Source organism: Musa acuminata, chromosome BXJ2-9 (assembly GCF_036884655.1).
Source record: "Musa acuminata AAA Group cultivar baxijiao chromosome BXJ2-9, Cavendish_Baxijiao_AAA, whole genome shotgun sequence".
Lineage (NCBI taxonomy): Eukaryota > Viridiplantae > Streptophyta > Magnoliopsida > Zingiberales > Musaceae > Musa > Musa acuminata.
The window spans coordinates 2,806,165-2,823,737 of NC_088346.1; the positions used below are offsets into that span (position 1 = coordinate 2,806,165).

Consider the following 17,573-nt stretch of genomic DNA (forward strand, 5'->3'; position numbering starts at 1 on the left):
TGCAATTGTGTCTAACCGGTGAAAACATGTTGTCTTGTTTGTAATGTCTTTTTTTCTTGGTGAAAAATAACTTGCATAAATTTGAGCTGGAAGTAAGTTGTATCAGTGGGCTACTGATTTATGGTTGGGTTTCATATGATGACCATTGAGAGTGGATGCTCTTGTTGTTGATAATGTTGAGTGTGGCGAGAGTCTGTTGTTTGATTAAGTACACTTTTAGTTTGATGGTGCATTCATTGGGTTTTTGGTTTCTTGGTGTTTCCACTTGATTTTTGTTACAGGTATTTGGTGTTTGCTGCTGATTGCATTTAGAGATGCTTGTTTAGATCATTTGCATCGAGCGATTAATTGTGCTTGTTCCATTATTGGTACACAGTCGATTCAAGTATCTCTATAAAGGAAATGGCTTGACTGCTCTTATGGATATTGTTCACCTTTGAAAGCTGGTTGTTTATGATGTAAAAGAAAAATGTCAATGAAGCTCATTTTATGTTGCTGTTATATAGGATCTATCATAATAGAAAAATGAAATTGAGACTCCGTTTTGGCACCTGATGCATTGTTATTTCTTTTTCAAAGTGTTTTCTATACCGATGTGAATAATATCGGTGGTGTGATCTACGAGGAAACTTGAGGGATCAGCTGGATGTTCCCCAACAATTGATCTGACTCTGTACCCTGGTTATGCTGCTAGGAAAAATTGTTGCGGTATGATGCTGTTTATACTCATCTAGTGATGTTTGTATCCAACTGGGAAAGGTAATTGTTTTAGTTATAGCATTTGCTGATTATTTTGGTGTTGATCTCATTTTGCTGAATCTTCATCTGTTAAATCTTCATTCTTAATCTAGATGGACCAGGATTCTGCTGGGAAGCTTGGTACACCCTAGTGCATCATATCAGAGAGTTTCTTGTAAGCAAATCATTCTTACAACCTACAAAATTCATCATATCAGGAGGTTCTTATTGGATTGGTTGTCACTTATCTGTGTTCCAATGGCAGGAGACTGAAGAATTGATTCTGCTGCCGAGGCATTCTGCTGATGAGCCGAGATTCTGAAGAGTATCTGCACAAGAAGGATGTGATTGAAAATCCGCCACTGGCTACATGGGGCTCCAATGTCTGCATTAGACTCCACACAATAACTTGGCTTCAAAGTATAGTTCCGTTATCCATGCTGAACAGCGAAAATTGGGACTTGAACCTTCCCATTAAAGTGTGGACACCGATTCAAATGATTTATTTACTGAACAGTCAATACAACCTCAGATCAAGAAATTTGGGAATGCCTGCTGAAGACAATAGGGATACAGGCGGCTTAGAGTTGCACATTAACTGGAGGAAGATGGCCCTTCCTGATACCTGGCAAGGAATCTTTTGTATGCATGTTGTGAAACCTGAACCATATGCCAACAGCAGTCAGAAGGAAATAGAAACTTATCGATGTAGTAGTCTAAAGTTGGTAGGTATTAGGCGCATGAAATCTGAAACATGTAATGGAAGTTTTAAGGGTGAAGCTTCCAGGGTAGCTGATCCCTTTGATCAGAAATTACTGTCAGGCAAATTGGTGAAATCAGAGCCACCAAAAGAATTCAAAAGGAAGTCACCAGTTATGGCATTGGACTATCATCAGTTGATGTCCCCACTTGCATGGAGTTGCCCTCAGGTAAAGCTTAAACCAGTGGTTTTGGATTTTAATGCTGCACATGATGTGAATATGCTTTGTGATGATAGTCCAGTCATGGCTGGTAATGCGACAATAAGTTCAGGTGAAAGCACTCAAGGAGCCTTGGCTCCAGCCACAGTATCAGTTCCTAGTATATCTTGTAAAGCTGAGGATGTGATCTCTGACATTAGAAGGGAGTACTGGTAGATTAATAAATTTTGTCATGGATATGTCATTGCTGTTGCAGAAGGATGCAATGGTGGAGACCAAAATTCATCAAATTGTTCACATGGCTTCTAAGCTGCATGATGAATGTGTGGTTTCTGATGTTAGAGAGCCCATGGCTTGTGATGGTCTCATATCAAGATTGCATCGAAATGGACTGCTCAGATGGTGAGTATATTATACTTCATCTGAATTGGTTGCTGGAGATGATCATCGTTGTATGGATCCTCACATAAAGAGTGTACCATAAGTGTTGGAAGTGTTAAAGGGGCATGCGTTTGTCTGCTGATGGTGATAGTAAACTTCAGCATCCTGTGCCGCAACATTCTCAAGGATTCATGTGAGCTTGAAGAAAAAGAGAATATGGAAATGTTCACAAGGATTCATGTGAACATGAATAAGAGACTATGGAAATGCTAAAATGCAGTGGTCATAGTGCTAAAAACTATTGATGGAAGTATAGTGGAGATGATAGATTTGCATGAATCATCAGTAAGAGATTTACTAAACCTTCTAGGGGTTCAGAGATGAAGTCCAAGTTCATCAAACCACCTATAGTGCAATTGCAAAAAGTAGCGAGGATTAGAAAGTGACCATTGGAGATGCCGTCGTGTCTTTGAGCATTCAGAACTGCAAGAACAAGATTTAGATGCAAGTGGCAGTAATCATGTTGACGATGGGGGTAGGCATGGACAAATCAAGAAGGCAAGCTTACCTGCTTTTAGTTGGATATTTGGTCAGAGTTGCATCAGGATTCAATATTTATGATCTGCAGTGGCCAACGGATTGTAAGGCAATAATTCTCAGCTGTTGCTGCTGCTATGATCTTAGTTTTTGTTTTGATATATATGGTTTTTCTTCATCCATAGTTTAGGCCTTCGGAATCTGTACTTTGATGGTGATTTCAATACTCTTCATCCAACATTTCAGAAGCTCAGCAAAAAATTTCAAACCTGCATTTCTGTTCTTCAACATGCTGTTGCTGATGTGGTTTTTGGGGTTCTATGTCTGTGATTTGGTAAAGCTTTTTGTGATCTTTTGAAGGAGATGAGTTGTGTATTTTAGCATGTGGACTCTGTCGAGATACCTGTTTTTGCATTAGTAGTGTGTTTGGTCTTTGCCACATGGTTGTTGTTGTTGTTTTTTTTTTCCTTTCATTCTCTAAATCATCGTGATGTGATGTAAAATAATAAAAAAAGATAAATAATGAAGTGGGATGAATTAAAAATTAAAAAGGAGAGGATGAGAAATAGTTTTAGATGATGTGGATCGATGTCGATCGACACTTGATGGTGCTCTCCACTTGAGATGTCATGGTGGATCTTGTCACTTGGTATTTGTGATAGATCGGAAGTCAAGTTGGTCGATGAGTGCTTGCACTTGACTCTTCTTCTTTGAGGCGGATAGCGATCGCGAGTTCCAACCTTCTTCGAGGTCTTCGAGGCGTATAGCGATTGCAACAGTTGGAACTTGAGAGAACATCAAAGTCTCTTCCACTGCATCATAGGCGGCCTTGAGGAGCCGACCCTCGAGCTTCTCGTCATTCAGGGTGATGGTGCCCATCTCTCTCTCTCTCTCTGAAGTAGGTGAGTGTGTTTAGCTGCACCCTGCCATCTGCAGAACGCAAAATAGATGAAGATTGAAGAGGGCAGGTCGCTGCATTCATGATCATATCATCACAAGCGGTTGCAAATTGTGACCAAGTGTCCGAGGAAATGCTAACAGGGATAGAGAAGGCTGGTGGTTAAGGTTTAGATGAGCGACCAAACAAGGCATACTCTGTTTCTTTCATCTGTAGATGTGTGTGAGGACCAACAACATCTTTGTGCTTTGGACATTACTCTTCGGTTCGTCTTGAACAGAGACAAGGCTCTCATTGAGTATTTACTGGACCGTTGGAGAAGTGGCCATTGTCTCTGAGCGGTGACTATGATGACCAATCAATGTACTCTGCTGTGGCACTGAGGGTTGCCCAAGTCTTTATCTTCTTCGTCATCAATTGGATGGGAAGCTACTAACCCTACCACCAGATTTGTGGTGTCTCAAGGTATGGTTATGCCAAGAAGAAGAAGAAGAAGAAGAAGAAGAAGAAGAAGAAGAAGGACCCAACTCACTTATGGCTCATGATGCCACACCATTCCTTCCCCAACACTTGAGCAAAGCGAAATGCGCTGTGAGCTACATACCATACAGACATTTGTGGATCTCTGTATCCAATCTCTCATCGTCCCACTTCCACTTTCCTACCTTTACTTGCAAATGAAGCCTGGCCACATCCCCCCCATCGCTCTTCCTTTTAAGCTCCCCAGGTAGATTGGACCAAAACATCGAGGAGGAGAGGTGGTGGGAGGGTGAGCCATGAGCTCCCGGTGCAAGTCTTCTCTGGGCTTCGTGGACGCACGTGTGCCGGTGAGAGCAACCTACGTGAACCTCTACAAGTGGCCGGAATCCGACGCCGAATTCGTGAAGTCGGTGACGAGAAGAAGGGGGAAAGTCGACGGTCGCAGTGGCGGCAGCAACCTCGAGGGAGGGAGAAAGTGGAGCGCCGCACCGACGGCGGTGGACAGCTACTCGTGCCGGCAGATGTACCTGAGAAGTTACACTTTCTCTCGGAGGGAGAGTGTTCCTGAGAAGACACAACGGTGCCTCGGAAGAGTCAGGGAGACGGCCGCCGTGTTTCCTTTCCGCCAACGAAAGAACCAAGGCACCGCAGGTGGCGTCAATGGTGATGCTAATAATAAGAACATTCCAAACAGAAGGATGAAGACGGAAAGGAAGAAGAGGAAGAAGAAGGCTTGTGTGACGGTAAGGAAGCTAAGAGAGGTCTCCTACTCCACGCTCTATTTCATCTTCCATCGCCTCCTTTCTTGCACTGCAAGAGTCGAGGTGGTGCGTCGAGGGTGCAAATTACCACAGAATTCACACTCCTCTCTTTTTCCTGTTTCTTAAGCTTAATGGTTTTCTTCAGCATTAGTGTGTGTGTCTCTGTGCTTTCTTCTCCGAAAGTTCTATAGAGGTGAACAAGAAAACGAGTCTGGTCTTTATACACAGTGATGTCTTCTTCCTCGTTTCCTGACTCTTATTGAAACACCAAGATCGATCAGTTTTCAGGTTCCTAATTCAAGACTCAACACATCATTATTTCAAGTAGGTAAATAGGATCGAAAAGACATGCAAAATGCTAAATGCTTAAAAATACTTGCACATCAAACATGATTCATATAAGGATATAATACAGCTCCATTGTCATCCTTGCAGACGTCTCACACAGAAGATGCTGAGCAGTTCATACAACAAAGCTAGATTGTAATTACATTGGCATATGGTTTGTTATGCGAATATAACATCAAGAAAAATAAGGGAGAAAGAAGAAAAAACCAAGGATGCAAGACAGGTCCCCTCGGATTAAGTACTGCAAAAACGTACTAAACACGCAACAGTCGTAGGTCTACAATTTAAGCAGTATCATAGCATATTAGTAAAACTTACCTCCCCTCCGACTTGATCAACTGCGAGAAAACTTTACTCATGGAGACGTCTGAAAGATCATTAAGCACTGATGTCCCGACATCCCTCACAGGTGTAGTGTCAGATGTGCTGATGTTTTGAACCAGCGGTGAGATTTCAGTGATGCGATTGATGCTGTCGACCTCGGACATGCTGGAGGAATCCGCTTCCTGAAGCTGTAGCACATACTCCAAGTTCCAAAGGACGTCCCCCATCGAGGGGCGCTCGACACCGGAATCTGCTAGGCATTTCTCGATCGTTTCCCCAAACTTCCTCAGTGAGTCAGGCCTAATTGATTCTGCAATCCGAGAATCAACAATCTGCTCCAATTCTCCCCTCTTTTGCCACTTCATTCCCCACTCCGCTAAGTTCACCATCTCTCTTGGTAGTGTTGGATCAATGACTGGTCTTGCACACAGCACTTCAAGCAAAACTACCCCAAACGAATACACGTCCGACTTCTCTGTCAACTGTTGTCTCCGGAAATACTCGGGATCAAGATATCCGAAGCTCCCTTTTACTGCGGTACTGACATGAGTCTGATCCAACTCAGGCCCTGTCTTTGAGAGCCCAAAGTCAGCAACCTTCGCCAAGAGATTCTCATTGAGTAGAATATTTGCAGATTTGACATCACGGTGGATGACAGCTTTTGCCTGACCAGTATGAAGATAGTGCAGTCCTCTGGCTGATCCAATACAAATCTCCAATCTCTGTTTCCAACCAAGAGAAGGAAGGTTTGAACCATAAAGATGGCTCTTTAGAGTGCCCTTTTCCATGTATTCGTAAACAAGAATCATCTCGTTCTTCTCATCACAGTAGCCGATAAGAGAAACTAGATGGCGGTGGCGCAGCCGTGACAACAATTCGATTTCAGTATGGAACTCATTAAGGCCTTGTTGAGATTTTGGGTTACCCCTCTTCACCGCTACTTTTGTTTCATCTCTCAGCACTCCTCTGTAGACCTTCCCAAAACCTCCTACCCCAATCACCCAATTTTCATCAAAGTTGTTAGTCGCTTCTTGCAGCACAACAAAAGGTAAACGATAACTGAGGTTTCCATTCTGCCCAATCGTAAATGCAGTTCCATTGGAAGTTCGACTTCCCGTGCTATGTGACGTCAATCCATTAATGGAGAAAGGCACCCAGGTTTTAGAATATTGTTTGGCAAGCTTCCTTTTCCTGAGGACCAAGCAAAGAATTATAGCAACAACGGCAACCACAATTGCCCCAACGATCGGGACCAATATGATGACAAAGTTTTTCTTTGAACCCGGTGGTGTGATAACAGTTGCAGAACCCGCAGAGCCATTAATCTTCATGATTTCGAGGCCGTTCATAATGCCATTTGGCAAAACATCAAGTAAGGTTGAAGGACCAATGCTGACACTAAGCCTGTCAGATGCATGATCAGCCTCTAAAACATAATCGATAAAAACAGGTGTAGCCAAACTCTGTAATGTCATAGAAGAAAGATCAAGATCACCAGCTGCAAGCCAAGTATTAATATAAATATCAAACAAGAGGTCACCAGCCGCCTTACTGACTATATCACACAAATGAACCCTTATCAAGTAATCCGAGTTTGCATCCACATTGAACTGCCATGTCACATTAAAGCGGGCATTCGAAGTATTTGAGGAGGCAGCCAATTCCGTTGCCGTAGAATACACAATATCAGGGGCAGTCTCCTCAGTGGCTCCCCCTGGCATACGATTGATGTTTCCACTGAAGTTAACCGATTGGGAAAGCTTACTGTCAAGCAGAAATTCCTGGTCAGTGTCCCAAGTTCTCCACAGAGTATCATCATTTGGGAGAACTTTCGGCCCGCCCATGTTGATCCGATAAACTGTCTCCAATAACTGTCCTGACAAACCCTGGTACTTGCCCTGAGGATTAACAATCTTTGCAGTATCTACAATCAGCTCATCGGGAACCGATACAACTTCGATAGCACTTACAAAGGCGAGGGAAGTGCTTCCCGATGGTACAAAAGTAAGGATGAGGGTGTCGAGAGTTATGGTCAATGAGAATTCCTTAACAATGGCGGACTTTGCCTGAGGCTGGAAGTCTCGGAGAAGGACAACGTCTTGGGTTGACACACTGAAGTTTGCAGCAGTGAGGTCGTAACTTCCATACACGAACGGGAAGAAATACAGGCGGACGAAGTGCCTGCCTGGCGCCTTGATTTGGAAAGAGTAGGACGAGGGCACGGTGAACACCCGAGCGTTCTGGAAGAGGGCCGTGCCGTAGGAGGAAGGGACCGAGCTCGATGAGGTGTTGGCCAAGTAGTTTGAGGCGGGTGTCAAGGTCGACGAAAGGGATACATCAGCCACGAAAACTCTGTCGCCAATGGTGGTATTGGTCAAAGAACCACAGTCAATCAGATAGCTATCAGCTGGAGTAAATGCAGAACGGCCGCATCGAATCGAAACGATCACCAAGACGATGAAAGTCACTCCGATTTTGTGAATGGCCATCACGGAACACAGCTGAAGATAGATCTGTTGGCACTACTTTTGGGAACACCAAAGGAAGACAGGTATACAATCGAACCGGGCACCGGAGAGAAAGAACTTCTTCTTACCTAACAAGACAACCCGATTCAAAGAACAAACGAGAAATCTGAGCTCGGAACCAGAAAAACCCTAATTCACGCTCATCAATCTCACTTCAAACGCCGCCCCATTTCTCCTGGGAATTTAAATATTAGAACCCACCATGATTCACCGGAGGAACATCAACAATAAGTAACAAAAATCCAATCTCGGGCCACGATCTACCTGAAAATGACGCCGGAAACGACAAGCCCACCAGGATAACCCTGAATTTTTCACCACAAACAAGCACAATAGGGGAAACAACCCGAACGGCAGAATCTTCACAACTCGACGACCACAAGCAATTGGAATCGAACTCAAAGAAGCACAATAGAGGGGGCGATCTCACGGGAAAAGAGAGGAGAAGGTGGTGAAAAATTCAGGAGGCGAACAAGGAGATCTGCAACAAAAGTACCTCAGCAACCGATCGGAACTCCACAGGAGGCGAACAAGGTCCCTCCTTTCGCTTGATCGAGGCCTCAGAAGTCTTTCAAAGAGAGAGAAAGGGTGCAGGGGGAGGAGGTAGGGGTTTATAGGGGAAGTTCATGGCAATGGCAGAGAGAGAGAGAGAGAGAGAGAGAGAGAGGGGTGAGTCAATGCTCTGTAACTGTAACTTGCCGCAAGAAAAAGTGAGGAGAGAGAGACTGTGCCAGCGGATAAAAATCAATTAAATTGGAAGAGAAATGGTTGCTCGCGGTTGTTACGAGTCTCTCACTATCAATGTGAAAGAAAAGGACATTATTTTTTTTTATTATTTATAATTTAAAATATTTTTTAATTTTTAATTTTTAAAAATTAGAAAAAAAAATGTATAACTATCTATAATGAGTGTAATATTTTTAAAAAAGTTGATATTATAATAAAGTTATAAAATATTTAATCAAAATTCAAATTGATTTTAAACGGAAGAATTTAACCACTATATCATAAATTTATATATATATATATATATATATATATTATATCTAATCAAAACCAAAATTATCAGCTTTATTTAAATAAAAAATCAAAAATCAAAACTAAACTATCTGTTCGATTTGGAACCGTCGAATAGTAAGAAAAATCATTTTTCAGCTGTATATAAAATAATAATAATTTTTAGAAATGTTCTAGTAATATATTGTTTGGTTGCTTTCAACCTTTCAATAAAGTGTATGTAGCTTTTGGTTCTTTGCATTTGGGATTGGCTAACCATGGAAGACGACGACAAAGTCACCTATGAGCACCTGTGAACAATGACGGACCGATTCTTGCCTTTGAATTGATGAGGTTGCCACCTAAAAGAATGATGGATTTTGACATTGACCTTGCGCTACCATTTTAAATTAAGTCTTTCTGATTTCTGATCATGACTTTCTTATCATGTCAGCTTCATCGCCAACCAGGGCTAGATCTGCAACTCCTACAAACCCTAGAAACATGGTGGCCATGGTGAATTAGTGATTATCAAGAACATGAGTTGGAATAAATATTTGAAGTATTTTATCAGATGTGTGTGGAACAAGAGTTAGCAGAAGATATGTTTTTGGTCATAATTGGTGGAATGATGTTGGGAAAAAAACTACACACAGCCATCTTATCAAATTGTTTATCCTTATTGATAATTCTTTAAGGCTTCACACACAAAGAGAAAATAATATTTTCAAGTTCACAAAAAAAAAAAAAAATTACAGCCGCAGCTTTGGATTCTTTTAAAGGTGCGTGAAAATTGACTAATTATTATTCAAAGTTTACTAGTCATTTATGTCATAGAAGCAAGACATATGTGACATATTCTTTTTTATTTATTATATTATTTGATGATGATGATATATATATATATATATATATATATATATATATATATATATATATATGGATTTGTGCAATGGGAATCAAATCGTGATGAGATCACGATGATAAGACCGATTCACCTTTAAACACAAAACCCTAAATAATACTGGTCATAAATTACTCGATAGGGACATCGAGATAACTGGACAGACTAGTGTGCTATATACCCATCCATATGATGGAGGCAGCTGATCTCATAGCTGCTCGTGTGGGGACACTATGGCTACAGTACAGGTGCTCTTTAGAGAATGAGTTCACTGATTGATCTGCTCACAGAATGCGAGAGAATCTGATTAAAGTGAGACTCGAGTAGAAACCGTATGGTCTGACTGCATCATGCCCAGTATATAATCTCTAGGATATTAGATGGATGAGGAACTATGGGTATACTGTAACTGAGGACAAATAGATCCAAAGGATTAGATTCCCCTGTATCATCTGAGGCTATGACATAGTGGCCTAGTACGTTCGCAGTCGATGAGTCAAGTGAATTATTATGAAGATAATAATTCACTAAGCCAGAAGAAGTTTTGACAGATAAAACTCACGGCCAGCTCGATATTGGGTTTAGAGGGTCACACACATATGATAGGCATTATGATGAGTAGAGGTTCAGATGTGAGATATCCATCGGAGCCCCTATTTTATTGGATATTCAATAAGCCCCTGAATTATTGGATCCTATGGATAAGATCCAATAAGAGCCAACGAGGGATTATTGGATATAGATATACTAATCTAAGAGGCTTGAGTAGTTGGATGGATATCTAATACCCAATAAGGCAGGATCCATTAGGGCTAAGTTGACAAGGGACCTCTATAAATAGGAGGAAACCAAAGACCCATAAGCTAAAGGATTCGAGAGGAGGATGTTTGACCTCATTCATCCTCTCCTACAGATTTGTAGAAATTGAGGGATATACGATCTCCTTATATAATATAACTATCTCATACGTAATTTTTAATTTTACAAATTTTGTATACCAATCTTCGTACAATGACAAACACCCTTTTTGAAAAATTTAGGATTTTTGTTTTCTGTTTTTCCGCTGCGCATGAGATGTCGCCCCTAGATTTCCCAACAAAGTTAACCGGCAACCCAATTGGGACCTGACAATACAATAGAATAATATAATGGATAGCTTCCTTATGCCACACATTCTTGAACAAATGATAGAACAGTATTCAACGAATTCAGATAGGGACATTGAGGTGTTCACAATAGCAAAGTCTCGTACGTCATTTCATGGCATTTATATGTACAAGAAACTCTCAATGAGAAACTCTTCCAAGAAAAAAAAAATGGATTCGTTATTTTTGTTTTGAATCAATGAGAAACTCTCAATTTACAATATATGTCATCATCGAAACTAGAGGGCACAACCGAGTCATCTTTATGAAAATGGAGAGTTTGATCATCGTCGAGCTTATCTGGAAAGGGTTCTCAATCCAGCTGTTCAGATTATTGCGTAGCAAATTTCGGATTTCTCTGATGTGCCTGGTCTCAAATCAAGGTGTCTGTAATTCTCACAACACACGTTAAGAGGCAAAGCATTGATTATGTCTGCATCGTACAGAGACTGGACACAAACCTTCCTCCTTGTTTCGATGTGATTCCTGGTTGGTCTGATTGCTATGGGGCTCAAAACTAGAAATTGCTCATTTGTTGGCCTAAACTCATAGATTTCAATTGTCACCAGATGAATAGAATAAGGTACTGGCAGGAGCATTTGCCCATCAACTCCTAGCAAGCATTTTGAGCCAAGGAAGAACACTTTCCAAGGATTACATGGCTGGTTTGTGGTGCCGGTGCCAAAGAGATACCTTGTTAGTGTCAAATTGCATACATTTTATATTCTCCATTGAACAATTCACTGTCTGACACCCCAGACACCGACCATGACCGTGATCGACTGAACGATGATCGCTGGATGCTTCTTAGTTTTTTGGCTTCGATCCGATGGACAATCACCCAGTAGATCATTGTGCCGAATGTTGTTGCTAGTATCACCGCCCCAATGATGGTCACTCCTATCGCCAGCCACCTCCCCTTGCGCCCCACAACGATGAAACAGAGGGCGAGGAATGCGATGCTGATGAGCACACAGGCTATCCACATTAATTTGTTGATGATGGCCATCATCTGCTTCTTGGCCTTGCTCTCGATCACGACCACCGAAGTCTGTACCACGACAACAGCCAAGGATATGAAGAGTGCTACTGAGTCGAAGACAAAGAAGATCATGAATGGTGTCTGATGTGCCACATTGGCTTCTCCTAGTGTGAGTCCAGGGGCGAGGTTATCGAACTCTACATATTCACCAGGAACTGTGAAGATGGCTGCAAATGCTACACTTGCAATGAGGACGGCGACGACAGTGTTGGAGTTGATCGCATTGGTGAGGCCCTCTTCATGGAGCTTGTTGATCCTTTTCACAATCCCCTGGACATGCCTTCTGGTCTGGCGGGCATGTTCGAGCTGGGAGTGAACCTCATGTTTTATGTCACTCACTGTCTGCTTTAGCTCGCGCGCAGGGTTCTGAGGAGGTCTAATAGTCCTTGCACTTTGAACACCGTGCTCCAGTAGTATGCTGATGATACCTGAATTCCCCATTTTCTCAGCAATGTCAAGTGCTGTCTCGCCTGATTTGTTGATGGCTTTGGTCTCAAGCTCCTTGATCTCAAGTAATCTCTTGATTATCTGCAAGTGGACATTACCACAAGTGAAATTGAATGGAAGACTGTCTCCAGAGTCACATTCTATGTAACAGAGTATTTGGAATGTGCTATTCTTCAGTTTCCAATCTTATAATCAAATGCAAAGCAGAAGCAAGTGATATGCTATTTGCATGGAGGAAAGCTCCTTTGTCTCAGCTCATGCTAAAGAAGTAATTGTCACTGGAGATTGGCAGTATAGAAAAGAAAATCAAAGTCCTCCTTTATCTATGTGTACAAATAACCATCAAGAAAATAAAGGATCAAATCTCTCGTCAGAATTCATGATATGCTAACAAAGAATTGTAGCTAGTAACTTCATGGGTCCAAGCTCACTGGCACAAGGCCAATTCAACCAGGTTCTTGTTTAGTGTAATCAAGCAATTCTTGGATCTTATTGGGGTTGCATCTAGGTTTAATTTAATTGTATTTGGAGAAGAATACTAAACAAATGAGCCTTTGAATCTGCCAATTTTCTTTATTCTAGAGGTGGATGGCTGGTTATTTTTGGGTCTTTGAGATTTTGTGAGACTAGTGACTCTTGCTCTTCCCAGTTTGTCAGGTGATCATCCATAGATAACTCAAGCTTTGTCTAAGAAGATGGCTGCAGATGATCTACAGAGAGAAGAGAATCAAGGTCCTAAAGCCTGCTTTGTATACCAAAGATCCTAGCCTAACTAGGATAAATGTTGAGAAGTGGAACATCATATGATGGGTTCTGTGGTGCTTTTTTGGCCTCACAGACCTAGTATCTTATCCCTGTTTTCACTCTTTCCTGGAAGCTGGTTCTAATTTCTCCATAAGTTCCCCCTAGTCATCTGTTTAATATGTTAATACTGTTATGAATTATATATTATTTGACGGACATATATATTTATAATTCTGCTCTCTTGTTTGTCATTAGAAAAGCAGAAGCCTAACTTAAGTTTAAGGCTCGGCTCATTTCATATTTGAAATGAAATTCTGTTCTAGCCATGCATTGATGAATCTGAAAATAACAAAATAATCTTTCATCTTTACTATTACATTAGTAGCAAAACTTGATCCAAAGAACTCAGATTGCAAATTTTGTAATTGCTGACCCATAATTAATCACTTTCGAAAAGGATCCATATGTTAAAATGATTAGGATTTGTTTCATCCAAGACTTCCGCATTTAGACTAGCTTGTCTTAGGGGATAAAGAACATGTTATCTTTATAGGATAGCTAGTCTTCAAAAAAGAATATGATGACTTGCCTTCAGATTTCCTAAAATTGTATCATGCTAATGTTTTTCATTCATAGTTAGTAGCTAGACCCTTAAAACCCTATATGATTCATTGCTGCTCATTGTATAATTTCATGTAAATTGATACTCTATGGTTCCATATTAATACCTAAGATCCTCTGAAAAGAAAGGTTTACCATTCTTTAGCATCAAGGAAACTGCTAGCATCAATGAGTAAAGATAACAAGATATGATAGTAACTGAGGAGAAGTACAAGGGAAAAAAATACAACATATGCAAGTAAGCTAGTGTGAAATGTTAATCTTTTCAAAGTATCACAAATCACATGACATAACAGCTAGGCAAGGGCATCCAGACTGGTCTTGGCAGATCTAGTTGGAGACTTAAATTGCTTCAGAAATACCTTTCTGTGGTTTAATGTATATAGTACAGTGAAAAGATGATGAGTCTTGACAAGCAGGCATAATATCTAGTGTTATGGTTCAACAACCTTCTAAATTATAGAATAAGTTCCAGGATTAAGCTCCTGCTAATGAAGAAATATCCTCAATTACCTCAACTTCATAGGAGAGATATCCAATTAGATTTTAGAAAAAAACTTCAATAGAAAGAATTAGCAAGTTAGGAGTGTTATACCTGAGCCCGGCCTTTTCTTGCCGCAATATGCAATGCGGTGTTGCCCTTCGTGTCAACCGAGCTAATTAGATAGAGTTCATGTTCAAGAAGCTCCTCAACTAACTCTAGGCTTGTGCCCTTGGCTGCCATATGAAGTGCAGTCTGTCCTTTCTTATCAGTTCTGGTAGCAATTCCAGGTTCTTTTCTTAGAAGAGCCTTGACAACTTCCAAGTGTCCATTTCTTGCAGCAGAATGAAGGGCAGTCTTACCATTGCTCTTTGCAATTAGTGCAAGACTCTTATCAGCTTCTAATAGGAGATTCACCACCTCAATACGGCCTTGTGTTGCAGCAGTATGAAGTGCCGTGGTGTTTGAAAAGTCCACCGTGAGAGAGAGTTCTGGAAGAGCATTTAGCAGCTCCTTCACAACATCTGGTCAATTGAATTAAGACAAATGGGATAGTTTTAAAAAAGAGATATCAGTGTAAGCTCAGAATTTACTCGAGACAAGATTCTTCAGCTTCATAGGGTATGGTCCAACATGGCATCCCAATCAGATAACTAGCCGATCATACTATATCAACTTACTACACTTGTGCGACATCTGGATGTATGGGTGTTCATGTGATTAATGTCTTCCACTTGAACAATAATGAAAGGGATCTAGTAAAAGCTCACAATTGCACTATTTATCTTAACTAATGAACACCACAATCATAACCCCATTTTGACTAACTAATGATTGAAATAGCTTGGCTTTGAATAAAGCTTATGTGTCTGCTTCTATAATCCTTTATTATTAGTTTAAATTTATACAGACTATTTAGTGTCATGAGTTAAAACATTACTGACCTAGAGATAATTGAATATTTGCAAAGACAGATGGTCAGTTGCAAAATAAAATTAAGTCACTCATAGGAAACTTAGTAGCAAATGTCAAAGAATGAGCTTAGATATTAGCAATGCTCGGAGAGATGAGTCCTTCTCATATGCAGCCATGTTTCTAAAATAGCCTCAATATGTCTGCACTATTGTTGCCTCTTTGAACACTAATTTACAGGTTTATATGATCAGAAGAATAAAATGCAAGTGGAAATTAACTGAAGCATCCATGCGATTTTGTGTTCTGCACATTTTTCTTTAGGATAAACATAGAAGCCATTTCTTCTCCCAAACAAAAGAGCAAGAGCTATATTAAACCAGAACATTGCAGTTACGAAAATCATCCTGAGCATCAGAGGGCAGCAAAACAGAAATCCCAGAAGGGAAAGTCCCACGCCAAAGCGCCCTCTCCCTATTCAATTTCCCAAAATTGGCACCACTGGATGGCCTAAACTGAATATCCTTAATTACATTCAGATGCCATTTGAAAGCAATGCAAGAACACTAAATATGAAAGGCCATAATTCTAAAATTTTTAGAATATATCCAATATAAGGTTTCTTGTAAAGATAGTTTCACCATATCTACAAATGGTATTTTCACATAACATAAACAGTAATTGTGTTAGAACCAATACCTTCATCACCTTGCTTCGCTGCGATGTGTAGAGCATCATAACCATTCTTAGCCTTTATTCCAGCCATTGCAACATCATGATGCTTGATCATCTCTTGCACTAAATCGATATAGCCATACTCAGAAGCAACAAACAAAGCAGTCTCTCCGGCCTGATTCTGCTTACACAACAATTCCTTTAAATTCTCTTCATTGTTTCCCGAAAGGAACTCATTCACCACAGCTAAATTCCCTGCCCTGGCTGCAGAATGCAAGGGAGTGTCTTCTCGCTTTCCCGTCAGCTGCTTGGTTATCTTCTTCCGCCGCCCGACCGATGAGTCCATCTCGCTATCCTAATTACAGTAACGATTGCCTCTTATACGACAAAATTCCCAGATCTTTCAACAGCATATGCAACCCAAGATTCTGGCTACTATGCAGGGATTTTTGCCGAAGATAATGTCCCGAAGAACTCTCTCAACATAGCACCCTGCAGCCAAAAGCCACATGCCCTTTACCACATCGTGTTGTACCCTTTTTCCACCAATCCAACCTGGTTCACCACTATCCGGCCTATCTTCCATGCTTTACATTACTAGCAAACGAAACAAAAGAAATGAAAAGGAGGAAGAAAAAGTTAAAGGAGTAAATGTGCAGCTGCGGATCCGCCCTTCTTAATCCTCCACATCCGCACCACATTCCTTGCAACAGAACTAACGAATGAAATGCTACTGCTTTCAATTTAAAACAAGGAAAAAGAGTAACAAAGATGAAAAGGGAACTGAAGACAACCACCCACATGACCTGAACAGTATTCAATTAGCATGATGGGGGAGCACACCGGCTCCACTCAGCTCCGGACATCGCCAAGAACCCCCAAAAAGATTTCATTTTGGAACAATTAGAAAGGCCTCTAGCGCGGAGAAGAACATCGAGAGCGATGAGAGCATTTGGCAGGAGGGATTCGAATACCTTAACGTTGCGCAGAGAATGATCCAAGACCCCAGCGGATCTCCCCCGATTCCTGGCGGGTGCCATGAGGGCGCCTTGCCTCTCACCCAATGACGAGGAAGACGTCCATTTCGATTCATTCCAAACGGGGACGAAGGCATATATATTCCCATCAATTATAGAACAAACTATATATAATGATCCAAGGCACGAAGCATGTGAAGGTGGCATTATAGCTTCGAATAAAGACGAAAACCAACAAAAAAAGGTTAAAATAAGAGAGAATTTGACAGCGACCGATTGACCGTTGACGTGGCGACATCGTGGATGGGACCCGATCTTCTGAGAATGTGTTGGCGGTCCGCGTCGTCCCACCTCAGGGATCCGACTGTCGTGGTCGCTCGTGGGTCCTGTTGCGTGAGGCCGAGCGCTTGCTGTTGTCGTCTCGCTTACCTCTCGCGTCATTCGACCTGTTCCCAATCAAATTCAAGGTATAGCCATGGGTAGCTAGTTTATAGTGAGAAAAGTATTTCTTTCGGTTTGGGTTTCTGGTACTCCGGACGTGCGGGTCGCGCCGCGTGTTTGACACGAACTGGAGTCGTTGTCTCCAGTTTACAACCACCGGGCCCACGATGGGTCCCACTCTATGGCCCAGGTTCGTTATCAGGAACATTTACGAATTATTATTACAATATATACATATATATATATATATATATATATATATATATATGTATG

General features: G+C 41.2%; 3 protein-coding genes across 5 annotated transcripts; 1 reads left to right on the forward strand and 2 right to left on the reverse strand.

The window, feature by feature from the left end:
* Positions 1-3,919: 3,919 nt before the first annotated feature.
* On the forward strand, positions 3,920-5,011 carry LOC135622478 (uncharacterized). The gene has a single exon (XM_065124364.1). The coding sequence runs from the start codon at positions 4,251-4,253 to the stop codon at positions 4,839-4,841; it is 591 nt and encodes a 196-aa protein (XP_064980436.1). The 5' UTR covers positions 3,920-4,250; the 3' UTR covers positions 4,842-5,011.
* Positions 5,012-5,114: 103 nt separating this feature from the next.
* On the reverse strand, positions 5,115-8,576 carry LOC135622476 (receptor-like protein kinase HERK 1). The gene is made up of 2 exons (XM_065124359.1): positions 8,180-8,576; positions 5,115-8,090 (listed from the first exon to the last, which is right to left on the reverse strand). Exon 2 carries the CDS (start codon positions 7,874-7,876, stop codon positions 5,378-5,380), a length of 2,499 nt encoding a protein of 832 aa, XP_064980431.1. The 5' UTR covers positions 7,877-8,090; positions 8,180-8,576; the 3' UTR covers positions 5,115-5,377.
* A 2,456-nt stretch (positions 8,577-11,032) lies between these two features.
* On the reverse strand, positions 11,033-16,985 carry LOC135622477 (ankyrin repeat-containing protein At5g02620-like). 3 transcript variants are annotated; one of them, XM_065124362.1, is made up of 4 exons: positions 16,857-16,985; positions 15,907-16,374; positions 14,410-14,819; positions 11,033-12,530 (listed from the first exon to the last, which is right to left on the reverse strand). In XM_065124362.1, exons 2-4 carry the CDS (start codon positions 16,226-16,228, stop codon positions 11,664-11,666), a joined length of 1,599 nt encoding a protein of 532 aa, XP_064980434.1. In that variant the 5' UTR covers positions 16,229-16,374; positions 16,857-16,985; the 3' UTR covers positions 11,033-11,663. The 3 variants fall into 3 exon arrangements, with proteins under 3 accessions (XP_064980434.1, XP_064980433.1, XP_064980432.1); XM_065124361.1 differs by having other exon boundaries at positions 15,907-16,479; positions 16,857-16,984; XM_065124360.1 differs by having other exon boundaries at positions 15,907-16,970.
* Between the last annotated feature and the right edge of the window lie 588 nt (positions 16,986-17,573).

Bases quoted from the DNA above. Each gene is read 5' to 3' on its own strand.
- LOC135622477 (XM_065124362.1), bottom strand. From the start codon at position 16,228: ATGGACTCATCGGTCGGGCGGCGGAAGAAGATAACCAAGCAGCTGACG. The intron at 14,820-15,906 runs GTATTGGTTCTA...TCAATTGACCAG, and splicing joins AGCGAAGCAAGGTGATGAAG to ATGTTGTGAAGGAGCTGCTA. The intron at 12,531-14,409 runs GTATAACACTCC...GTCCACTTGCAG, and splicing joins CAAGAAAAGGCCGGGCTCAG to ATAATCAAGAGATTACTTGA.
- LOC135622478 (XM_065124364.1), top strand. From the start codon at position 4,251: ATGAGCTCCCGGTGCAAGTCTTCTCTGGGCTTCGTGGACGCACGTGTG.
- LOC135622476 (XM_065124359.1), bottom strand. From the start codon at position 7,876: ATGGCCATTCACAAAATCGGAGTGACTTTCATCGTCTTGGTGATCGTT.